We start from the raw sequence: 25,761 nt of genomic DNA, 5'->3' as shown, positions 1-25,761 counted from the left end.
AACGATCTCTTAGATTACAAGGTGCTGAAATGACTTGAGTCATTTCAGTCTGCTGTAACCTCAAACAAAAACTGGATTTGATACTGCATTTAAAAACTAAGTACAAGCTTCTGCTTCTACTGGATTGAAGAGAAAAACTAGACGCTGCTCAGAAAAGCATCTTAATCACTGATCACTAGAAAATTTCACCACTTCTACATTGGTTTTGGAAGTTTCTTTGGGTGAAGCATGAAAAGTGTCTGCTCTAATAAGAAAGAACATAAGCAACAAACTTAGATTAAATGTGAAGCATCACAAGTTCATTATTCTTCAGTTAGAAAGATCAATTGCCTTCTTTAAATCAATCAATTGCCAATCTTTGCCAGGAGAGAAAAATCTACACCAGGTGATACCCAAAATAAATAACTGCATATCAGCTGAAACAATTGTGAAGCACGCAGTGAAGGGGTGATGATTTGGACTTTTTTTGGAGCCAAAGAGCCAGTGGAACTTCAAGTTATTGAATTAAACTTCAACTTTTCTTCATAGCAAAATGCCTAGAGTTAAATATGAAGCCAAATGTGCACTGAAATTTGGGTCAAAACTACATATAGATCATGTCGAAAAATAATCCTAGCAGGATTTCATCAACAGAATAGCAGAAAAAAAAACAATCCAGAGGAATCAGGACATTACAAAATCAAAATAAGTTTAGACGTTGGCTAAATTAGTACAATGTGGTGGGATATTAAGAAACCTTGTTCAAAAGGGCCATGATTCCTTCAAAACAACGCAACTTATAATAAAACAGAACAAAGTTACTGAGTTACCACAGCTAAATGTTTCTATAACTATGTTTATAATAAAAACCTCATTACTGTTCTTAATATTTTTCATTATTTTACTCATTACTTACCAATTTTCTCTCGAGCAAAAATATGATCCAAGTTGGTAAATGCAGAACAGTGGCAACATCTAGTGGTTAATAAAGCTATTGCATCCGATAAAATCTGTCCGCTCTGATGCTGCGTTCCAGTAACCTCGGAACTCAGAATTTACCTCTAGCCTGAAGTATGTCTGGATTTCAAAATGGCCACAATTGACATCGTTTGCAGTACCTATTACAAGCACCATTTTAAGCTTTAAATCTCCTAAGCAAACATCACTTTTAATTTTAGTTTATAGTTGCAGGCAGGCGTTAAATGTAACATTTGATTTTAGACTCACAGTTGTATGAGAGTCTAGTAAAATAACATTACTACACTTTAATAATGTTGATGTGAGGAGCAGCCATAGTGTAAATCCGACTTTGATTAGCATTCCAGTTGATTTTTTTCGACTAGGAAGTCAGAATTTCCTAATTCTGAGTACAACGTGAATGCAGCATAAACTTCAGGTTTATACACATCAAGATAACTAGCCCAACAAAACCGGATTTTTTTTTTTCTCACCCTAATTCTTAATCTTTACTTATAAAAACAATTATTATAAAATACAATATTTAAAAAGTTCATATCAAGCCTTTTATTTGGTATATAGATATTCATATATTTTTACAGTATATATAGATATATGTAACATGTGCCACTGCAAAACCACAGACAAACGTTTTCTTTGAAAAGAAAGGAAAATATATTTGTTAAATGTCAAAGTAGTGCTATAAAGCATTTGTAATTTAATAATAATAATAATAATAATAATAATAATAATAGTAATAATATTTCAAACGGGCAACTGAGAAATACAGTGGCAGCATGGACCCTTAGTGTCAAACTAGAGAAAAGTCTATAACATACATACACACTGAGTATGCATACAGACAGTGCATAAACATATAAAAACAGGAAGAAAAGTCAATCATAAGAGCAAAAACAACAAAACAAAAAAAATTAAAAATCATTGTTACTTTTATCCAATACAGAAGAACAATTCATGCATGCTCCAGGATCCCTACAATCCATCCCACACCTACACACACAAACACACACTGACAACACAGTCATGTACCGAAGCCCTGCAATATAGAGCTGACCAATGTCTGCACAGCTGTGGTGCATACGCATCTACGTACGCACACACACACACACAGTACTGCAGGAAGGTGGGTCATTCACTTAAACGTGAGGACCTGTGTGCATGTATCGAAAGGAACGGAGTGTGACAAGTTATTGGATTAAAGAGAACATGTACGATGCAATACTTTAAACAAAGAAAGGAACAACTATGGGGAATAAAGTGCTCCACCAACATGTAAGGTAATGCTGCATGTGTCTATGTGTGTGTGTGTGTGTGAGAACACAGATGTGCATCAATTTATCAGGAGCAGGCAGTGCTAGATGTGTTAGACCAACAGCAGAAAGCGTATGGCTCCCTCCTGTGGTCACTCTGAGTCTCTCTGGACCTCGGAGGCGTCGGCTCGACAGATCGGACACGTCCTGTTGGCCTGAAGACAAACAGAGGAGACCTTTCATATTAGCAACAGTGTTCCCAGCGTCAACACTGAACCGAATTAAAAGATGCAAAACTTCACTGACAAATTAAAATGTCTCACCAGAAATTAGAATACTGGCTAAAAGTTACAGATTCATTTGACAGCCCAAATTATGATTTCATGAAGATAAATATAACACAAGACAGGAATTGCATGTTATAGCTATATTATGATCCATAGTACACAATCATGGGGAAGATAGATGACCTGTCAGGAGTTTAGCAGACAGTTTCTGACCCTCAACGTAATCGCTGTAACAGCTACAGAGCTCTAAATACAAGAACATTAATGGACAGTTGAAGAGAAGAAAAGCCTCCTGGTAGAAAAAGGAACACGAGAGATAATTACAGCCTAGAAAACTTTGAGAGGTACAGCTTCTATTTTTTTGAGGTCCAATGTGAAGTTTCCACAGTCAATGAAGACTGTTTGAGTTTACCTTTTATTACTCTGTTCAATAAATCTACAAGAACATGCAAGACAACTCAATGTCTCCGTCTGGTGAGATGTTGATTTCACTTTCCAGAAGGAACCTGCCTATATTGCAAAAAGTACCAACAGTTTAATTGGTAACTTTAATTACCCTGAACTTAATTCGCCACAAACTGACCTGACCTAAAGCCCCCATAGATGGCAGACACCAGAACCACAAATATAGATTAACAGAAGGCTTATTAAACCAATACTTCCTGAACACTTCAGAGGCTCAGCCTGAAAACACCAAAACCTCACTGATATGATGAAGCCATTCAAGTAAAATGAGCCACAACCAAGTGTTGATACATACTGTACAGTACATGGACATACTTTCCAGTAAGCTCACCTTTTGATTGAATCGTTTCTTTAAAAACCAAATTTTCTAATAACCTGAATCCTGCACATTTATACAAGTGATGATTATCAATAAAGACAAAGGTTTAGAGTTCCTCCTGGACTCGGGGAGCGCCAACTCACCCTCAGCCACTTGTCGACACACTTTCCATGGAACTCGTGACTGCAGGGAAGGACTCGCAGCAGCTGACGGGACTCAAAATCACTCATACATACCACACACCTGTAACCAGACTTGAGTTAGAGTACAGTTCTGCAACACACAAACCCTACTGTGTAAACATGCAGAAATTTAAGCAGCTTCTGCTTGACCTAAAGATCGAGAACATTATTCTGAAGAGACCTCGTCTGTTTAGGGTGACATTATTCTAACAGCAGACAGATTTCTATAGTCATCTTAAAGTAACAAAATCAGACCAAGTATGGAGAACGTCTAGATGCTTCTGGTTGAGAGAAAAACACAAAAGATGCAGATTAAAGCTATCACTTATAAACTGGAGTCTGTAACACAAAAAAAAACAATAATATTTGTATGTGAAGGTCCCTTGAAAGGGCAGTGCTCACAGTGTTTGCTCAGACTGATGGTTATTTGGGTTGAATCGATAGGAAGGAAGTTGTTCAATGTCCCCCTTGGTCAGTCCGCGGAGTTTGGCCTCTCCCAGGCGCTCAGCAAGATTCAGGAGGGCCTTTGGGGAAAGCATCAGCAACAACGAAAGAGTAAAACGTCTGCACCTGGCAACAATAAATATTAATAACAATGGCATAAGGCAAACCTCATAGTTCTCCACTTCTCCGTCATCTACATCCAGCTCCAGGCTGATTGCAGGACCTGTGGGCTGGACTGGCAGCATTGATCTGTGCACAGAGAAATCAATTAAAAAGTCATCAGGACAAAATTATGAAACTGTAATTATTTTTGCTCTTTTAGGTTGGCAAGCTTCCCAGTGAACTTACAGGAAGTAAGGCAGGAGGCTGGGGTGATAAGGCGAAGGTGGAAGCTGTTGCGAACGGTACCGCCGTCCTGGGAGACGCCGAGGAATGAAGTTTGGATAAGACTTCAGGGAAGATAAACGAGACACACTTTGGAGTTAATTAACACAGAAAGAAGAAATGTTCAGCTTTAGAGTGCATTTATTTTTCAAGGCTCACCACTCCAAAGAACTCCTGTGGCAGGGGCTCGTGGGAGAGGAAGTGGAGAGGCGTCGAGTGCGGGGTGAGGGCTGGGTGTGCGGCGGGGGAGTAGTGGAGCCCACCACCCAGAGAAAGATGCTCCCCCAGCAGCTCCACGTCGTTCTCTATCCTCTGTAAAGGCTGCAGAGGACAAAACTGTGTTACATAAAAGCATTTTTAACAGTCATTTCACTTATCTAACTTTCACAGAAAATAAATTCAAAACAATTAAAAATCTGCAAAACAAAGTAGTATAAAAAAAAAAAAAAAAAAAAGCTGAAAAATTATTTTACCATATTTTTTAAATCTGACAAAAGAAATATAAACAAAATTATTTGGGTATAGAAACAACATTTCCTAATATAACTTTTAGAAAGAAACTGACAGGATTAACAAACAACTCTCCAACTTTCAAAATTAAGGGCTAATTTAAGCAAATGTCTTTTTAGGCACCATTACATCACTTAGAACCTTCCCACATAGTAATTGTGATTACAAAACACAACCAGTAAAATGTGTCCAGCATGAGGGGCAGCAAGAGTGGAAAAAAAGAGAAAGACTATCTGCCTCTGTAACAACCAGCATCAGCAACATTCATGTTGAACAGTCTTGATCCATTTTATCAGACAAGACTCTGTAATGCAAGTCTTTATCCATTTTGCTCCTTGTTCATTTACACAACTGTAAATGGTTAATAAATTAGAAGTTTAAATGATCATATTTTGTTCACACGGTAAGGAACAGCCTTACAGCTTTTTGTTAATATTCAAGCAATGAGTACAGATTGCCAACAGATGAAGCTTCAAAAGGTTCAAACAGCCACATTTGACACCACAGGGCTTAAATCTCTCTCGTGTAACTTATAAAGACAGTCAGCGTTTTGTATTTAGATTTTGATAGAAGTAGCTTTTGGCAATTACCAAATGTTTTCACAAAAGATGTGAACAAAGAGGGGCACAGTACTTTGGCCCGTCGACTGCAAGGCTTCTTACTCACCGATCGAGCCTGCTGCGCCGGATAAGGTCCAAACTGCGCCGGCTGCGGCAAGTGAGGCGGGTGGTGGGAGAGATGCGTTGGAGGGTGGGCGAGGTGAGGAGGGGGGATCAAGAAGGTCGGGTCACTGGACAGCAACGAGGGGAACGGGTAGGGCATGGGCAAATGCTGAACGGAACAAGTCTGAAGAACCTGACACAGATATGAAAAGACGTTTTTAACTCAGTGGAGAATGTTCATTGGAGAATGTCAGAGATGTCATGTGGAGAAAATATTTGCTTGAGAAAACGTTGAACTAAAATGACTTAAAACAAACACCTACAGGAGGAGGGACGCTGCAGACGGGATAGTGCTGCCCGCTGAAAACCACAGAGCATGCTGGGATCTGCTGGGGGGCAGAGCGAGGCGGCAGGCCGGGCGGCACACCCGGAGGGGAGACCGGGTACGATACCGGAACCGAACCCTGAAACCAAACAGAAAATGTAAAAACTTTGGGGACCCACAGTGATTAAAAGCTGAGAAGCCCACCACAACACCTGCCAACAAGCAAAGCACTCCTGTTTGTTGCTCCAACTGCAATGAATGTGATAAATGCTTTGAAATGTGCTCGGATTTCTGCAGAAACGTTGCAAAAAAAAAAAAAAAAAAGGAAGGATTTAAGTTTTTAAGTTTTGCCAAAATCTCTAAATTTAAGCCAATTTAGAAACTTTAGGACATTTCGAGTTTTGTTTGATTACGATTAGTTTTTCCTAATTTAAAAAAATACAAGTTAGGAAAATGTTGCTGGTTCCTTGAGTAAGAGGTACTGATTTTTTTTTTCTTTATCTGTATTTTAAGATTATTCCCATTGTTGCATTAAAACAAATGTCCCTAAACCGCATCAGATTTTTCTTTAACAAGGTTCAGTTGATTTGTATACAGATTTTAATGTTGGCAGTTCTTAGTCTTGACTCATTATGATTTTTTATTTTTACCTGCGAATTACTAATCAAGCATCTGCAATTGTTACACAGGGCAAGATACTTTCTTTTAGAGAAAACTTATATTAACTTTAGTTCATACACATATTGAATACAAATATGCCAGAAGACAAGCCCAACTAACCAAGTGTTCGCTTAAAAAACACTTTATTGGTTCTAAATGATGTCTTGCATCAAAAAGTCTTTTTCAGTTCTGAAGTATTTGCCATATGTGGAGAATAATCTTCAAAAAATCTCCAACAAGCAGACAAAACGGCAAGAAATTTGGATCAACTAAACCTGGATTACTTAACATCTAGGCAGACATTTGTTGCACTGTAAAAAGCAGGTCTGGCTTCTGATCTTCAGTTATTTTTATTTTAATCTTCTCTTTGCATTTTTCTGCACCTTAATTAAAATCAATTGAATCTGCTTGATTCCCCTTAAGCCCACCTGTTCCTGGAGGTCTAGGACCCCACTGCTCTGTTGCTGGGACGGGTGGGGGTGTGGGTGCTGCGGATGGGCTCCAGGGTGCAGCAGCCTGGGCGACAGGTTCGGTGACTGGTGCAGCGGCCTCGGGGAGGGGTTGGGGGGATGGTAACCAGGACGGTCTTCGGGGCCGGAGCCCGGCCCTCGGGGAGGTTGCTGGCTGTAGGGTGGGTAACCCTGAGGAGGAGCTGGGTGGCGGTAGTTTTCATCCTGATGTCCCGGCGACGGGCCGTGGTGGGAGTGAAGATGGTGGTGATGGTGGTGGCTGTTTGGGTGGTGATGGTGGTGGTGATTGTTGTTGCCGTTATAGTGGTGGTGGTGGCGGGTCAGACGGTCTCGCCGGCCACGCTGGCGTCTCATTGGAGGACTGGAGAGAAACACAGCAGGAAAAACTAAAGAGGAGGCAAAAGGAGCCATGTTGATAAACTACAAAACAATGGTTTAACTTGAATTGTAAAATTAAACAAATGTAAAATTAAAAACAGAAAGCAGCTATAAAACTTTGTTGTGCTATAAGGTAGAATGTCAAAATCTGGACATTAATATAAAATAGTCTGAAGACTCAATGATAAAAATTATAAAGAAATTTGCATCATTTTGTTTTCCTTCTACATACATCTGAAAATATGTGCACAGGTGAACTTCTAAAAAAATTACAAATTTATCTCTCCCATTTGTCTTCCTACAAAACCCAACATCCTCTTGACATCTCTGCCTGTGTTTGAGATGTCAGGATGTTTGTTGTAGTAACAGTAGCGTTACCGAAGTGCACACAAACACACTCGATTTAAACTTTAGCCTACAAGGACTGTAACCCTCCAAGCTGCTTCAGAATGTCAGACAACAGATTCTGTAACAATATCCATCCCCAAAACATGGATGTTTTTAAAACCTCAACAGGATGCCATAAATATGAACTCATCATTTAATTAAAAATAATTATGTGATTGAAACACAATGCAAGAACAGCTCACAGCAGAAGAAAGAATCTTATTTATGATGATAGTTTGTTGACATTTTTGGTCTCTGTGTGCCAATGTGTCTGGTTTCATACACATACAGACAGATGTTCATTCTAGACGTCAGTGTTTTACAGTTCTACCGGCTTCTCTACTAGACGTGCCTTGTATTTTGCTCCATTCATCTTCACATCAATTAACAGGCTTCTCTAATGGATGTTGGTCCATCACATTAAATGCTACCAAAAACACATTCCAAGTTGTTTGCTATGATATCCGAAAAGATACAAATCTAAATCAGACCAAGAACTTCTGCATAAAAGGCACGCAGGGTTTTCATCTCCTCTTCATTTGAACCAATTAATTAAAAATGTGGACACTGACAGCAGAACAAGGTCTAAACATGATTTTCACAACAAAGTTTTTACACCAAGAGATCCTTAAACAAAGCTGGACTGTTGAATGTGATTTCCCTGAAACAAAGAGCCATTCATTCAATTTGCATAATCAAATGGCACTATGGAGTGGGGGGGGAAAAAAAATCCCACAGGTATCTTTAATAAATAATTTATTTAATTATCTTGGTTAGGTTGAGATAAACAAAAAAAAAAATACCATAAATAAATCACCAGCACTTTCTTCATGAAAATCTGCAATTGCTTTTAATTATGGCACATTTTATGTGCAGATTTGCACCTTATATAATTAGAACATGTATTCATCATACATTTATTCACGTTTCTCCTGTTGTTTATGTGTCTCTTATCACACCTGTCTATATTTAAAGACTTGATGTTTACTGTGTATTATTTTCACTGATGAAGAAGAAAGTGATAAAAACCTCTCCTTGGTGCAAAAATTTAACCATAAGAGATAGTCTGCAGCATGCAAACCTTTTGTGTTTGTTCTTCTTTATATTGTTTACTATTCTAATCATTAAATGGCTCTTGCAGGGGAACTGTGTCACAAACATACCTGCGGCGGTTTCTGACAGGTGTGTGGCATCTCTCTGGCAAGTAGTGGGGGTGCGGCCTTCGGCTAGGGGGCAGCTCCCACGGCCGAATGGGAGAGGAAGGAGTGGAGGGAGGAGCCGAGCCGAGGTCCAACATGGACTGCTGGGAAAGGCGCTGCCTTTTGGGGCTTGGGCTGTCCTCCATCTGCACATAAAGGAGAGGGAATAAAAAAAGAGAGCAGACAAAAAGAGAAGGACGCATGGGACTGAGTAAACAGTGAAATACAAATTCTATTCAAACCAGGAGCAAAGCAGGGACAACAGGAAGTAATGGTCTTTGATGCTTACTTTGTCTCGATCATCACTGCACACATTATCTGGATGAAAATGCAGCAGCCCTCCTGCAGATTACAGAATAAAAAAAGAAAAACATCATCAGATAAAAATAAAGCTGAGAAGAACATCACCACAAGACAGTGACCGTCTCTTGCTTAGCCAACATATCTACAGTAAACAAAAAGAAGGTTGGTCATCATGTATGCCAAAAGAAGCAATATGGTGATCGAACCCGGTTGGCTGCTTGGTTTCAATCAGTGACAGATGTCTGATAAAGATTTATAGTTTTGAGTTCACAAAGTCAGATTTTATTTAAAACTATTTACTGATGTAAAGAACAAATAAAAGACACAGAACAACTTTGCAGCATATTCTTCTAATTCGACGCAAAAAGCTTGTAAAGACAAACAGGCATCAATGAAAAAAGCACATCACACCGGAGTATCTCTCTATATTTTAGTTCCAACTCTCTACAGCTCTATTACTAAAGTTAAAGTGTGTCATCTACAATAGACCAGGCAGGAACTTACTACAATATTTACTTATGCAAATAAGTTGTTCATTTGTTTATATCAGATGTTCAAACTTTTTTGTTTAAGCATTGTAAGTTAAATAAGTTTTGGTTACAACTGCAGGCTAGCTAAACCAAGGATGCAAATTTAAAATAGATGCAAATCTTAACATATTGTTAATTGTGTGGATTATGGTCAACATTTAATAAGCCCAAACATTAGCAACAACAAATCAATCACAACATAGTTTTAACCTAGAGCTCGAAAACTACTATTTTACCCACAACCACTGTAACTACAATAACAGCTATTACCATAAATAATGATTTTAAGCTCATATAATGGCTATAAGCCACCCTGAGCCAAACTATTAACCATTTATGTAAATACATTGGCATCGTAGCCCTATCATTCAACATTTTTCCCACAATAAGCAGCAAACAAGGGTCCCTAAGTGAAGCAGTAAAAACAATTATTTAACTCCTTTTATACAACACAAGATTTTAGGGGGTTTTTTCACCCAAAATGCATCTAGATGACATTTACTGTGTTTTCCAAAAAAAATAAAAAATAAAAAAAACACAATAGCTCTAAAGCTACATTTAAAAAACGAGTATAATGAGAATTTTTATTTTTTCATTTCAGAGAACATGAAAGCATCCTGCTTCTACCCTGACAATCACATTTTATAAAACCATCCCCATAATAACAAAGAAGAATATGACCACTGAACCTAATACCCAGATTTACGGAAAGGGTTCGCTCTCATCTGTTTATATGACATGTGCAGTGTGGATGCAACGTGAGCATGGACACATGTGAGCACGACCTTAAACTGATAAACATTTTCTTGCTTACAAAAAAAAAAAAAAAAAGGTTATGTCTCACCAAAAATAGGGCAGAAACTCATCCCTTTATTCCTTCCTGCTTCTAAGCCTGCCTTAAACCAAAAACCTTTTGGGTTAAACAAACCCCTTTGATATTCTTGTTTTTTGTGACATCACTCTCGAGTCATACAACCTCTGTAGAGAGGGACAGCTCGAACACTGTCAGTAGGTCAAGACAACTACAGCAGGGCCAATACACTGCACTTTTATACATCTAAAATGACTTTTTTTTATTTTTTTTCCTCTGTCACATCTCAAACTGCCCAGATCCCAACACACCCAGTTTTATGGAAAACTAGGTCTAGCTATGCTGATTCATCCCAAGGGCAAAAGGAGAAGGGATTTCAAGCCAGAATGGACGGGTTTCACTGGCATGACCCTGTTTCCTTCAAGCATCGTTGCTATGGAAGACAGACACCATTTCTCCCTTCCCAGACAAACACGATCGAAAACCGAGCAAGGTCTTACTGCGACTAGCTTTTGTATGTTAAACCACTAATAGAAGAGCTGTTTTTAGAGACGCGATCCATCTACAGTAATGTGGTGTTGCAATGAAAAGTAGTTCTGTTATTAGTTCTGTTATTAGTCCTTGTGGGTGGGATGCAGCATTGATTATTAAAGCTGCGCTGTGAAACCACATGCTCCAGACCCAGTACGCTCAGTCCTATACAGCACAAATTGACACCAAGGGATGTAAAATATCAAAAAGCACAACCAAATAAGCATTAATAGTCTTTGCTTGCACTCATAATATGCAGACAGTTGCTTAGAGAGAGCTCACAACATGCATGTTTAAGACCCTAACAGAAAACTGCCTGTGGCCTGCAAGATTAGAAAACGACTCTTTGCATTTTGGCTTTTTGGGGACAGTGCTGCTAATACGACACAGTTTTATCGAAAGCTTAAATTTTAATCCATCTCAGGGCTTCCCCCCCCCCCTTTTTGATAAAATCCAGTCTGCTGTTGCAGAAGTTTCCTCTAGCAACTTTCCAGAGGTCAGCCGGGAAAACTCACTGAACCTTGAAGTGGAAACTCAGGGCAAAAAGAAATAAGGGTATCTTGGTTGCTGCTTGACATTAAAACCTGTTTTATTCATTTTTGTTGTGAATAAATACTTTATCGTCAGTCAATCGAGATAAATCTGACATGGCAGTCAATGCTTGCGTTTTAGAACAAAACATAGACGTTGTCTTAATTTTTGTGCTTTTCAAAACATTTACTTTCCTCTGCTATGGCCAAGTCTGACAATTTGAGGACAACTCAGAGCTTCAAGGCAGCTGGCTCTGCATCAAGAACATCATGCATTTAGAGTCGACTGACTGGGAGCTTTCTGTGGGACATCTAAAACGCTGGGAAACGCACTCATCCGTCATCTGATAAATGGAAAATGGATTTTCAGTCCAAAACGCAACTTCTAGAAGTACATGCTTTTTAATTCCTTCATCTTAAAAAGAAAACACTTAACTACCATTTAATCCAGACTCGACCAGCAGTGTGGAAAATGTGAAAAGAATCGCAGAATCCGGCCATAACACGTCATTAATTACGGTTCAAAGCCAAGCGCTTGGATCACAAAGCAGAAAAAGAAATCTGCGGTAGGTTTTACCCACACACAGTTAATTAGAAGTACAAAGAAAACCCATTATGGGTCAAATTATTTAAAAAGGCATGTGGAAACAGATGAGAGCTAACATGAGCGTCTGCAAACACCTCTCTAGATAGCCAACTTTCTCCCTAGACCTGTGTCTATTGCACCTAAATTGACTCTAATTAGAAACAAGCAATTCTGTTTCCTGAAGGTTAAAAAATAATTAAAATAACCAGGTCTAAATTAATATTCTACTTTTATTAAAAGCAGAGTGCTCCTTGAATTTTAAATAAACTAAAAGTTTGAGCAGTTTAAAGTAACAAACACCAGTGGGCAACAGGTGTCATTTGATTTGCTTGTGAACTGCCAGTACATCTGATGAAAGTGATCAATAGTTATAACCCCAAACATTTCACATCATCCAGAAATCAGAGTCGGACCTTTTAACACGACGTTTGGGAAACAGCTGGTCCAGGATGTCAATTTGCAGGAACATTATGCCACTTGCAGCACGATGTTTGGGCATCTAACGCAAACTTCTTCTTGTTTTGTTTTTCTGAATGTGTCGGAATTGTCAAGGAGAACCTAACAGACTTACTTTCACAAGTGGAGCATTACAGCTACGTAATGCAAGTAGGGTTTCTGTACTAAAGTACGGGGGTCAATTGAAGTACCCAATGATTTTGTGTGGCACACGACTCCAGTTTAAGAAGAATATAAATCTGGGAGCCCAGCACAAGAAAGTTAATGTAGATGTAAACTTTAATAAAAAACACTAATGGAATATTTTTGATTATATTGAAATCTTCTTAAAATGGAAAATGTTAGATACAACACAAAGTGTTTGGCTTTAATTTACTAAGATTTTTTTGATTGTAATTTCTGCATAAATGGGATGACAAACTAACTTGGGGAGATTCATTTAATATACTTGGCAAAATACAGCAACTATCAGAGAATAAGACTCTTGTTTGGGTCTTGCCACTGAGAACCTGTTAAAATATCTTTCGACCAAAATAAATAAATAACTTGACTAATTTTTTTTTTTTTTTTACTTTAATAGGAAGCTTTTTTGCATTTCTTATGCTATATTTTAAAAATCGAATTTATGTTGCCTGTAGGCACTCTAAACTTGGCAATTATGGGGCAAAAAGTTTTAATACCAGTTGTTTTAACATTTATTAGTTATGGAACAAATCTTTGTAAAAGTAAAACAATGGCTTTCAGAAATCCACTTGGCCTTATTTTTCTGACCTCTCAGATCAGTATAACCTTCACAGCTGAACTCCCACCACAACATTTAACATACAGCTGGCCCCTCTATGCGTCAGCTGGCAGTGAAAACACTAAAACCTTTTACTTAAATGCCTCAGAGCCTGATAAAGCTGCAAGTGGTCTGCCTGCATCCCTCAGGGGGTTTATCCTGTGTGAGTGTGTAATGATCCATCTACCCCCCCTGGATGTGGACCCCGTTTATTCTAAAGCCTGCTTACCTGCCCCGGGGTGTCTGTGAGCTCCGTGTGCAGAGTGGCGCTGCACCCCCGCGGACAGGTAGCTCCCCTGGGCGTGCTGTTGCGGCGGCGGCAGCGGCTGCTGCTGCTGCTGCTGGCTCTCCTGGTAGCTCCGTCCTCCGTGGTGCGGCGCCCAGCCGGGGTTACTTGGCGGCGGGTAGCTCACCCCTCCTCCGCTGGCGTTCATCAAGCCCCCGTCGTTGCCTCCAACGTTGCCGTTCATGGAGAAATGATAGAAGCCAGATCGAGACCGCGACCGAGTCCTGGGGGGGTCCATGGCCGGAGAGGAGGTGGGCGGTGGTGGATGGATAAATGGGCGGATGAGGAGGTGGACTAGATGCAACCGCTTCTCCGCGACCAACTGAGCTATTACTTGAGAAGACCAACTACTCTTAGCAATTTCTGATGCATTTAAATAAGTATTTAATTAAATTAAATAAACCTGGAAGCTCCAGGTTCAGGGAAGCACAGCCCTTAAAAAGCATGCAGACACAATCTGCTTCTGCTCCATCCGCTATCACTGTGTGGAAAAACGTTATTTCAGTTTATTTTTCTTAAACACAATTGCAACCAATAAAGTAATACAGCTTCTGTGTGCTCTACAAAAAAAAATCGACAACAAAAATCAATTATGTTCCTCAATACCAGAACAAACCTTTTTCTTCCTTTTGTCTCTCGCTTTGAACACTGTTATAAGAAATTAAAGTATTTTATAGGCACTGGTTACACGAGTGAGCCCGTTCCAAACGCGTATATTTAACATCAACTTAACACCGCCTGCTCTTTGTCATCAAAACCCAACCAAGTTCAACACTTCAAGCCGTCAACCCGAGCAAAGATGGCTAGCTGAGGAGCGCTAGCAAACTAACCCGGATACTAGGCATTAAATAAAAGTTATCAGCATAGATTTATGAGGAAAAATAGAAGTCAGGTGGAAGGACTGTCTATCGCAGGCAGCAAAGTTACACTCCCTCTTTTGTGTTGGCTAACTATACCTGCTCGGTCATTAACATAATGTCGATTTTCCAGCGAGCCCGAGGCTAACAGGAAGCGAGGTCTACGGGGGAAAACAAGTCCAACGCTGCCGACATTACAGCCCAGCTACCGTCGCTCTGCGCCAACGCTGAGCCGTTCCTCTGATACACGAACCCGCGGACGATACCAACCCGCATGAGAACGCAAAGGACAGCCTGGTCCGTCAACTAAAGCGGACGGTTTTTGTCTAATTTAAATCCCCTCTCGCATTCGCTATCGGGTGTTTTCTCTGGTCAGCGGGGAGTGGAGTGGAGATCAATCAATGGGAGCCTCGCATCTCTGTCAAGTCGCGATCAATCGATAACAGAGACTCATTGAGCTCGTCAGCACAGACCTTCGTGGAACATTTCAAACTATACTGAATGGAGAGGAACAAATAAGAGATTAATTACTTAAATATACATGATTTAATATTTTTTTGCATGTAGAATCCTTCATGCGCTATTTTGAATAGGGCTGATTTTATCGAAGTCGACTACTTTTGTCCGAAAAACCTCAGGCAGCTGCTCTGCTCATTAATAATTCAGCAGCTTCACAGCAGAACTACTATGAGACAAGGCTTTGAAAAAACCCACTGGCTCCGCACGGCTTTTATTCGCTCGGCATAAACAAATGCAAGCTTCATATTAATAAAGCTAACTACTTTTGTTTATTGACCTAAATATTACACTTTCTTGCAGCCTCAACATTAGCTTACACTCACAAATACGGTGTTCACGGTTTAAATGTCACAAGCAACAGAGACATTTTTCAAACTCATCTTTTACTACTCAGCATTTAAATTTACTATTAAATAGAAGAAAAAACATTATTGGAATCACCCAAAAGTAGTTTGCTGTATTCACATTACTACACGTAATACAATCAGCAAAAAAATATTTTTCATTAAAAATGATCTAAAATGTTTACAAACAGATTTTGCCCACCCAGTGTGATCACAGCCAGGAGTTTGGCAGTGAAACTAATAGTAGATTCAGTTATTTTTATTTTATTTTTTTAGCAATCCACACTTTAGATGTATTATTGTGTTGAATAATATAAATGCAAAATTCTACATCATATCAAAAAGTGTACCTTGCAGAAAAACAAAAATTAAGTGTATTTTGAGAATACATGTCCATGTGCCAGGAGTAAAAACGCTAACTAAATCTCGTAATCATATTCTAATAGCAATTAAAGTAGCAAAAATCCACCTTAAATCCTCAATGCAGCCCGATTAAAGGCTGGTTTCTATAGTAAATGGTAGATATTTTAAAATTGTCAATGTTTTAAAACCAGATTTTAACTCTACATGTGCAGATGACAACATGAAATCATGCAACCTCAGTTTAAACAAACTTAAACTGTATTTCAGTTCAAATGTTCACTCTTGCTGCATAGTAGAAATGAAAAGGAAGAAAATAACCATAGCAAATTAAAAAAAAATTAAATGTATAATAAATATGAATTGACATGAATTGAATCCATTTGTAAGGCTTTAATATTTATAACATTAATAGTTCTTAAAAAATTTTAAAACATAAATATAAACTTTCACAAAACTGGAAAAAAGGCTTAAGCTACTTTCACACTTGATTCAATTAATCTTTCATCAATGTTTTTTTTCCGCATTATTAAATACAAATTATAAATAAATTGGAAAGAACATTTAATGCCACTAAAAGGGCAAAATTTTATATCACCTTTCATCTCCTTCGGTGGCGCACTCTCTGCTTTGGAGACAGAAGGTTTTCACTTCCAATGTCAATGTCACCATGTGGATGCAAATCCCTGCGTTTTATCCCCCCTCTTTTTCTCCACTTCTCTGCCTCTCTGCTTTTCCTGCTCTTCTTCCCAGCTTTCTCCTCTCTCTTTTTGTTCTCCTGAGAGGTTTTGGACTCTCTATGACTGCGTAGAACGGGTCTATAGGGGTCAGCGGGGCAAACTGCATCATCAATGGTGCAAAAATGCCTCCCCAGAAATCCTCCTTCCCGCTTAGCCTGGGCCTCCCTCCTCAGTCGCTTCACTTCACGCCTCTCTCTGCGCCTTTCAGGCCAGGTCTTCCTCCTTCCAGGATGAGCGCCAGGCTCCAGCTTTGTCCTGCTGCTTCCCTGCACCAATGGCGTATCTTTGCAACATTCCTGCTGTGAAGTTAGGGGTCCAGCACTCCTAAGGTCTGAAAGCACAGATAGCACTTATTACATGTCAAATTTCACAATTTTAAAAACCTTTTGTATAATTAGTACAGCTGAAACACATTGTTGTAAATGTAGATATATCTTTTGCAATAATTATTTAAAAGCAACTTTTAATCACCTTTGGCTGGTGTGAGCGTCGGGGCATTCTGGTGGAGAATGTCATCCAGAGTGTCATAATAACAAACATAAGGCAGTGAGGGAAAAGTGCCACTAATCATCCTCCTCTTTGTGCACTCCTGATGTCAGCAAAGACAATCGTACAAATGAGTGAGAGAAAAAAAGGACAAAATATAAGAACAGGGTATCCTGAGATGGTGAAAGTGGTCTACTTACATGACCAAAGTGTCCCCTTTTTGAGCAGTTGTAGCAATGAGCATGGTGGCTCTTATGTTTGAGATTGAAGGCATTTCTGGGTCTGAAAGGAACCCCTAACTTGACCTAGAAAAAATGAAATTGATCTCTTATGATTTGCTAGGCATTAGATTAAAATACATTAACAAATCCATACTTCAATTGCTCCAGAGTACATTAAAAAACTCATTTTCCTCAGTTTTTCTACTGCCTTTATCCTCACCTGTTATTGACATGTAAAGTATTAAGACCACATGTACTTTTCCATAGTTTATCACACTATAAACAGAAACTTTATTGTGAGTTTTTGTGCTAAATCAACATAAAGTATTAAATAACTGTAAAGTGAAGGAAAAATGTTCTATGATTTTCAAGTCTGAAAAAGTGAAAAGAGAGGCGTGCTTCCTGAGTCAATACTTTGTAGAGCCGCCTATAGCAGAGCTGCAGCTGCAAGTCTTTAAGGATATGTCTAGCTTTGGAGACATATGGAGACAGAAAATTTTACCCAGTCTTGCTTGCGAAAGTGACTGTAAACACTGATTTTGGATTTAGTTATGAATCTTAAGAAGACCACTCTTGCACATGGATATGTGTTCTGTAAACCCATTCCACTGCAGCTCTGGCTGTATGTTTAAGGTCATTTTCCTGTTGGATAATGAACCTTAGCTCTAGTCTTGAGCTATTTGCAGTCTCTAACAAGCATCCTTGTAGGAATTTTTTACTTTACTTCTTTTGTATGCGAGTACTTCTTGATTTAATGGCAAGTTGGATGATTGCTGCCATTCAAAGAATTTCATTTTATTGTTGACTTGTGTTGACCTGCATATGACAAATAAACCACTCAGAATCTATCCTTTAAACAGCTGTAATCATTTCTCAATAAATCCCGACCAGTTTTTCTCCCCCTGTTGCAAGATTTTTCCACTATTATGATTAACAGTGGGGTTGGTGTGTTCGCACAAGGATTTGCATGGAAGTTGAATTTGATCATATCTGACCAGGAACCAGTTCTCCACATGTTTGCTGTGTCTCTAACATGGCTAATGGCAAACTGTAAGCTGAACTTCTGGTGGCTTTCTTTCTGCCTCTCTTCCGCTATATTTGTGGCGTGCACAGCTAATAGTAGTTCGGCAGGCAAATTCTACTCCCCGAGCTTTGGACCTCTGCAGCTCCTCCAGAGTTACGACCGGATTCCTGGCTATCTCTATGACTAATTATTTCCTTGTCCAGCCTGTATATCTAGGTGGACGGCCATGTCTTGATATTGTAGTTGTGCAATGCTGCATCTAGTTCCAGATCAATTAGGAATAAAATAAAACTTCCTCTTACAGTCAGGTGGTATTGTCGCCATAAATCTGGGCAGGCCTGAAAAAAAAAGCCACAACAAACAAAGAATAAGAATTTCCCTCTGACCAACATCTAGATAAACACCGTAGTTTCACAGAAGAGGAGATGCAGAAACAGAGCAGCACTTTATAGAAATTGGGCTAAAATACACACATATACACAAGATAACAGAATTAACTTTCAAGAATTTCACTAAACATACTTTAATCAAAACAATACAAGGAATTTCTAATGGTAGTTGACAGACAAACTCACATCAAACATGTGGCCAGTCACGCCGCAGCGCTGGCAGTGCTGCTTCCACACTGGAGGCACTCTGCAGGGGTTGAGGGCATGCGAGGGGAGCCCACAAGTGGAACAGGGCCGGCTCGGACAGTCTCTTTGGACGTGGCCCTGGACGCCACAAAGAACACAAGTGGGACTTTTCTGCTGAGGAGAACAAGATTTTTTTTGTCGTTTTTGATTGATGACAAGATGTTGTCAACTAAGTCGTATTATTTCCAACATTAGAAAACAAACACGGGCGACTTTAACTGTACCTTGTGAAAGTAGCAACGTCTGGCAACGTGTCCCATCCTGTTGCAGATGTTACAGGGGGATGAACGACCAGCCATGAAATAGCGACTGCCCAGAGATTGAGTGCCTCCATACTGGACATATTGAAAGAGCCAAATTGTGTACAGCAAATAACTATTTCTGAGCTCTTCCGACATGAACATTCTTTGAATCAACAAGCTTAGTGTTTGAAATCTAGATAATAAAGATTACCTTGTCTTTGTCTGAGACAGCCCAGGTATCTCCTCCTAATTTCACTTTTTTGTCTGTCATACCTTGATGGAGAGAATGACCACAAAATGTTACCGTTACCTGTTAGTGGAGTAGCCACTAAGGCTGCACAATACAAGAAAAATATGCAATAATGCTGGTGAATTCTGCAATAGGGGCACGACCGGCAACAAGTGATTAAGTGTATTTTGGTTTGATAGACTCCACGCAGTCTGTCTGGCTACAGGTGGGGATAAAAAAAATAAACAAATAAATCCATCTTAACAAGAAAAAAAAAAAGTAGATTTTGTCCTGCTTCTGATTTTTTTTTTATTGAAGTAACTCAGTTGTTGTTTCTTAAGTTCCAAAACTTTTTATGCTGCATTAAGTCACCAAATATAGCTCCGGCATAGAGAACTTGAACTCTTAAATAATTTGATATTACTTGTATCAAATTGGAGTTCACGCAGTTCTTGGCAACATGCAAGGTATGTGCGATAATGATACATTTGCGACATATCGTGCACCCCAGGGAGCGCTGTATCAGTATCAGTAGTCTAGTAAATCTTTACTGGATTAAACATCCAAATATTGTTGTCCTTTTTGGGGCCCAACATTTTGTATAACTTTATAATATTACTTTCAAATACACAGCAGATGGCAGAAAATACCAAGTATAAAAAGATGCCTAAGTTTTTATTGAGTGTAAAGAATTAATTACCAAATTAATTACAAACTACATTGACTTTGTAAAACTGCAGTTACAAGATACTTTGATAAGGCGAGCATTAATGAGAGAAGCAGACAAAGAGCCCGTAGATACTCTGGAAGAGCTGCAGAGATCCACAGCTCAGGTGAGGGTATATGAAAGGAAATAATTTGTGCCCTGCAATCCTATACAAAAACCTGACAGAGGCTGAAGCAGTTTCCTCTTCAGCATGACAACAACACAAACACACACCCTGGACTACAGTGAAATGGCTTAGATCACACCTGAAGTAAATGAATAGCTTCTTATGAGTTAAGTAACTGATGAGGGTATTCAGCCATTTGATTTCGGTGTGAAGAAACAGATCAAGGTCTTAGGAGTCATTAGTTTATATTAAAGCATATTCATAAGGGGCACTATGCAATCCATTTAGCTCAATTTTATTTGTTTTGTTTGTTTGTTTTTTTAATTAATATCAGACAAGAATATTTTTGCACTTCATTTACAGTGATAAAAGTAGATAAATAATGTTGGCCAGGATGACCTCTAACCTTCATCTTCAACATCCTCCTCAGAGCTCTCCCAGCAGCCGAGATTGAGCTGGATGCTTGGGTCCTCCGCCTGCTCCTCTCCATCCAGGATCATCCACTCCTCAATAGGCTGATCGCTGTCCTCTTCCAGCTGCTCCTGTGAACCAGCACTGGAGATACTGCTGGTGTCCTGCCTAATCTTTCCAGAGGTGATGGAGAAAGCAAGGAGCAGCGGAGGAGAGCTGTCTCTGCTGAGCTGTGAAAACAGCTTGGCGCTTTTCTCATGTTTCATGTAACCAGAAAACGTCTCTTCTCCACTCTCTGAAGTGATGGAGTCCTCAATGAAGAAAAGGTGGTCTTTGTCATTTCCTTTACCATCCGATACTTCATTTTTATTGACAGAGTTCATAGTACAATCTACAGGCTACGCAGTGCCGCTCAATGGTGAAGTCGTGTATTGCAGCTAAGCAGCGCGGGACATTAAACTACCACTTCTCAATTCTTACCCCAACCGAAATTAAATTGGATCAAGTTGTCTTAAAACTTGTTATTTTTTTTAAAATACTTTAAAGGATGTTCTGTAAATGTTTCGAACATATCATAAACACGCTAAGGCAAGGCAGTACAACACTAGCACCTAGCAAGAAAGCTACATTGCAAACACGGCTAATACCATGTCAAAACAAAGGCGCTTTTGTGTGGAACACTAATTTATTTGACTGCATCTCGGTAGCGATTACCTCTGTTAACTCAAAACGCATTCCTACCACAAAGCAGAGACAAATATAGTTCCCAGTAAGCAAGTTTGTGTACATGTGGTTGTGATTTGAATTACTTAACCGGCGTTTCCGGAAAAAGTTGGACAGCCAAAAACAAATCCGGAGTTACGTCACTTTTCTTTTCCGGGGAAATGAATTAAAGGAGAAATTACGTTACATCTTATCTAAGCCAGAAAGGTCTGTAACCTGCGGCTCTTTGAACCTTCCATAGTGCTTCCTAATAACTTTGACTGTCTGTTTTTAAAAATAGAAATAATAAAATTAAAATAATATTCTGGTTTTAGCAGTTTTTCAGTTTTGATGCATTAATTGCATTGAATCTTCACAAAAGACAGTAAAACATGCATCATTTTCCACAAATATCAACATCCTATAGAAGAATGTTTTTTGTTTATTTTTGCAAAAGTTGTATTTTTTCTTTAATTTGAAACCTGACCTTTTAATTTGTTGAGGAAATTCTATTTTACAGTCCTGAGGGCTTTATAAAATTAGTTATAGTGTTCTATTTTAAATATAAAAAAATATTCATAACACTTTTGGATTTTCTTTTCTCTGTCTTTTTTCTTTCTTGTGATATTACAGCAAAAACTTCAATATATTTTATTCGTAAATTTGACAAGTAACTCTAAAGTGAAGAAAGGTGATATCCACATTTTTATGACTAATGCCACACATTCTCAAATGGATTTATGTGTGGACTTTGACTACTCCATTTTCACACCAATATGTATCAATCTGGATTATTTAATTCTCCTGATGGTGAATGTCCCATGTCTTTTCTCTCTTGAAGTCATTAGCCCTTGCTGAAGCATCCCCAGAGTATGACACTTCCATAACTATGTATGGATAATGTGGATATCGTGTTATTTTCTGTCACATTTTTGTTGTTTTTACATAGGTAAAAATGTTTTTATTAAACTTTTTTCAGTCAAGAAATCTATACTAGCCAGGTACAAAGACTGGGTGGGAAAAGGATCAATAAGCAGTGAAAGTCAAAAGAAATTAAATCGTTAGAAAGCCTGAAGTACTAATGAAGAATTCCAAGTTAAAAGATCAAGAAAATTTCACTCTTTGAAGCTAAAGAGATAAGGAATAAAGTTAAGTTCTTAACACTTAATATTCTGTCATTCTTCAAAATCCCCCTTTTTGTTCAAGCTGTTGCTTAATGACATATTACAATGCATTTCATTCTCTCAGCATTGCTTAAGGAGAAATTGAACGACATCGACAATATCAAGTTCAACATTTAGAACTTAATCTTAAAATACTTACTTTTTAAAACGAGTGTTCGCTTAGGGCTAAAGAGAAATGTTCAACATTTCTTACAACTCATACAATCATGTCTGCACCTTCTTTGCGTAAATGCGCTCGACGAAACCATAAGCGCCTGAGCCCCGCCTGTGCACACAGAGGCTTTCACCGCTGTTCACTGATAAGGTGCTGAAAGTATAGTAGAGAGGTAGTCTGCATTTAAAGTTACCGTTACCTAATTTACCTAGTTTATACTTTATTTTCAATTTATCCGTTTGTTTGAAGGTCCATCGCCAAACTTTGGGTAGAGAGCTGGATCTAGGATGTAATTTTCCTGGTCAATTAAGTTTCCAGGTCGTGATTCTTTAACGTGTCTGTGATGGAAGTAAGTTTTGGACGGGTTCCGTTCACAGTTGCGCCCAGTAAGTATCGGAACCTTGCATCCTTTCCACAGAGGCTGTCTGAAGTCCTGGAACTGGGTCTTCTCTTTCTGCTCTGACACTCAGGGCTCGGCGGGGTGAACCAGCTCGGCGGAGTCTTCATCAACGGGCGGCCGTTACCGCACGAGGTCAGACACCGGATCGTGGAGCTCGCGCAGCACGGGGTGCGCCCCTGTGAGATCTCGCGCCGTCTGCGCGTCAGTCATGGCTGCGTCAGCAAAATATTGACCAGGTAGCCGCAGTTTAAAATGGGTTCAGTCATATGGTAATTCATATGTGTCCCAATACGGAATCAGGAAATTATGACATCATAAAATCTTTCAAAACCAAATGTTTAAAAGCTCGTGAATTCTTTTAATGCTTTTATTGGGTCATTGTGTCTGTTTGTCTTTCGGTCTGTCTATTTTAATCAGGGCGTTTGACCAAAAGCAAACATCTTGAAACTCGCTGCAGGCAATGCACATGCAAAATAACAATTATTAGAAGCTTAATACAAGGATTGTAGTTTTTCGTCATAATTGCTTTCCACAATTTTTAATTTGGCATAGAAAAAAGAGTAGTCGTTTGATTAAACTTAATACAGCAAAAAACCTTGATATCCAGAACCAAATGTTGTGGCATGTATGGTTTGATAGATAACACTAATTTCATCCCAACCATGCAAGCTGAAACTAGACAAAGTAAAAGTTGGCAGCCAACAGATTGCCTGTTTATCCTTGTGTGAGTAAGTGTCAACCTTTCCTTGCCACACACGACTCTCAATCATGCCAGGTACAATGAGACAGGAAGCATCAGACCGGGGCTGATAGGTGGATCCAAGCCCAAGGTGGCGACCCCCACAGTGGTGCAGAAGATCCTGCAGCTGAAGCACAACAGTCCCACGATGTTTGCCTGGGAGATCCGAGACAGTCTGGTGCTGGAGCAAGTGTGTGACCCAAGCAACGTTCCCAGCATCAGCTCAATCAACAGGTAAGGGAGTTTCAGTGTTTCAGTGTTTCTGCTTGACAGCAAAGATCTGGAAAATAAGTATTGATTGTTTTGCTGTTTGTAGGATCATCAGGAGGAAAGTTCAGGCGAAGCCTTGTGAAGATGGTGAGCGTCTCTCTATCACACTTCTATATGCCCAGTCTTCCTCTCAGTAATGTTTGCACCGCTGTATTGGCAGCATCATCTGTTTCCATGGGAACAGACTGTCCCTCTGAGTCCAGGTTTTCAATAGGAGGGATTCTAGGACTCAGAAAATTCAACAAACCAAACGAAGGTGAGAATCATTACATGTGTCCGTAATACAATGAGCAAATTTAAGATATACTGACATTTTGGTTAAACTACTTAAATATTACTCAAAGATTCAACAAATTTTTCTTGTGAAATGATCTTGTTTTTATAACTTGCAAACATGTGGGTTTTGACAAGGACATTCTGTAATCTTTAATTTTATCCTTTTAAATTAATACTTCATATATTTCTTGGCATGCCTGTAATATTTATCACATATAAAGCACAATATGTAAGTGGTTTAAGTGCATGACAACTGGTATTTCACATACCTATTGGTTTCAAGCAATCCAACAGATGAAAGATTGTTTTTTGTCAGCAAAATATTTGGTGTTTTTTGTAACAAGGTGTGATCATTTTTGTGGTCTGTTCATTTTGTCCAGATAAACATGTTATGTTTTAAATTATTTTAAATGTATCCAAATCAATTTCAGTAAGTCTGAATAATCAAATAAGATTGTCTATTTAGGATATCTTTCATAGGAAATTTTATTTTTATACTAAATTGATGTCTTTTCAAAAAATAAAGATGGAAAAAAAGAAAGTACAAAGCTTTTTCTTGGTAAAGGTTTATTTATCCTAAACAGTAATTTACATCTTTTGATTCTATGTATCGTTGCTTTTCTGCTTTTCACACAATCTTTGTAGAATCAATTAATTTAAATAGCACCCTAAATGTGTAACTACTGGGAGAAAAACAGTTTTTACAATTTTGGGTGATATTTTTTAGTACATTCATTTTAGTACATTCACCTGTGCATTCATTTCATGCCTGCAGGCTATATTATTTTTCTTTCCACACATTAAAGCCATTCAAAAATGTTTAAACACAATTTAAGTTTTTAATTGAAATTGTTAGAGATAAAGGTCATAAAATAGAAAATAAGTACTCAATAAGAAGAAACATTTTAATAAGCTACGAATACACACAGCATTTGTTAAAATGGCTTTTAACTGGAGACCACACAGAAGACTGATGCATAAGACTTTGTGCTTTATGTTAATATAAGTCAGATAGAGACACTATAAGCAGCAGGAGGTCCACTTCGTCTCCCCAGGTTTCCATCCTCCTCCCTGCCTCCCTTTCCATCACAGAGAGAATTAGAACAGGCGGCTTCAGAGACAAATAAGCATAGTTATCTATACGAATACAGCCATTCATGTGGGCTGTTATTCATTCTTCTAATGAGAACAAATGAAGGTGGAAATGGAGATAAAAGTAAACCTATGCTGACGCTGTTCTTGTTTTCCAGGAGCGGACGAGTCCTGCGGTGAGCACCAACGCCGGCTCTGTTTCTGGAGCAGCTCTGACCTCAGCTCGCCATTTCGCCGTCAGCTGCCAGTGAACCATGATTCAGATCCGTTAGGTTAGTCTGCATCTGACATGACACCCGGTGGATCTTTTGCCTTCGGTCTTCGTTTCACCGAAGAACAGAATTCATCAT

General features: G+C 38.9%; 3 protein-coding genes across 6 annotated transcripts; 1 reads left to right on the top strand and 2 right to left on the bottom strand.

Annotated features, from left to right (window-relative positions):
- Positions 1–1,479: 1,479 nt before the first annotated feature.
- Positions 1,480–14,939, bottom strand: LOC122836689 (E3 ubiquitin-protein ligase RNF38-like). Its single transcript, XM_044126450.1, has 12 exons — positions 13,637–14,939; positions 9,169–9,221; positions 8,844–9,025; positions 6,874–7,276; positions 5,784–5,924; positions 5,465–5,653; positions 4,448–4,609; positions 4,253–4,353; positions 4,072–4,153; positions 3,863–3,984; positions 3,422–3,521; positions 1,480–2,422 (listed from the first exon to the last, which is right to left on the bottom strand). The coding sequence occupies exons 1-12, from the start codon at positions 13,929–13,931 to the stop codon at positions 2,360–2,362; spliced, it is 1,893 nt and encodes a 630-aa protein (XP_043982385.1). The 5' UTR covers positions 13,932–14,939; the 3' UTR covers positions 1,480–2,359.
- Positions 14,940–15,802: 863 nt separating this feature from the next.
- LOC122836688 (zinc finger CCHC domain-containing protein 7-like) lies at positions 15,803–21,456 on the bottom strand. Of its 4 annotated transcripts, none has more exons than XM_044126446.1 (9): positions 21,309–21,452; positions 20,590–20,905; positions 19,333–19,394; positions 19,104–19,214; positions 18,820–18,993; positions 18,547–18,582; positions 17,200–17,304; positions 16,985–17,102; positions 15,803–16,844 (listed from the first exon to the last, which is right to left on the bottom strand). In XM_044126446.1, exons 1-9 carry the CDS (start codon positions 21,381–21,383, stop codon positions 16,375–16,377), a joined length of 1,467 nt encoding a protein of 488 aa, XP_043982381.1. In that variant the 5' UTR covers positions 21,384–21,452; the 3' UTR covers positions 15,803–16,374. The 4 variants fall into 4 exon arrangements, with proteins under 4 accessions (XP_043982381.1, XP_043982383.1, XP_043982384.1 ...); XM_044126448.1 differs by having other exon boundaries at positions 18,820–18,990; positions 21,309–21,451; XM_044126449.1 differs by having other exon boundaries at positions 18,820–18,990; positions 20,590–21,456.
- Positions 21,457–22,977: 1,521 nt separating this feature from the next.
- LOC122837443 (paired box protein Pax-5-like) lies at positions 22,978–25,761 on the top strand. The gene is made up of 6 exons (XM_044127797.1): positions 22,978–23,020; positions 23,105–23,270; positions 23,810–24,007; positions 24,090–24,130; positions 24,204–24,299; positions 25,570–25,761. The coding sequence occupies exons 1-6, from the start codon at positions 22,978–22,980 to the stop codon at positions 25,686–25,688; spliced, it is 663 nt and encodes a 220-aa protein (XP_043983732.1). The 3' UTR covers positions 25,689–25,761.

The sequence above is a fragment of the Gambusia affinis genome, linkage group LG09 (genome assembly GCF_019740435.1).
Source record: "Gambusia affinis linkage group LG09, SWU_Gaff_1.0, whole genome shotgun sequence".
NCBI classification, from domain to species: domain Eukaryota; kingdom Metazoa; phylum Chordata; class Actinopteri; order Cyprinodontiformes; family Poeciliidae; genus Gambusia; species Gambusia affinis.
Note: the sequence above shows the minus strand (reverse complement) of the source record. Positions and strands in the feature narration are given on the sequence as shown.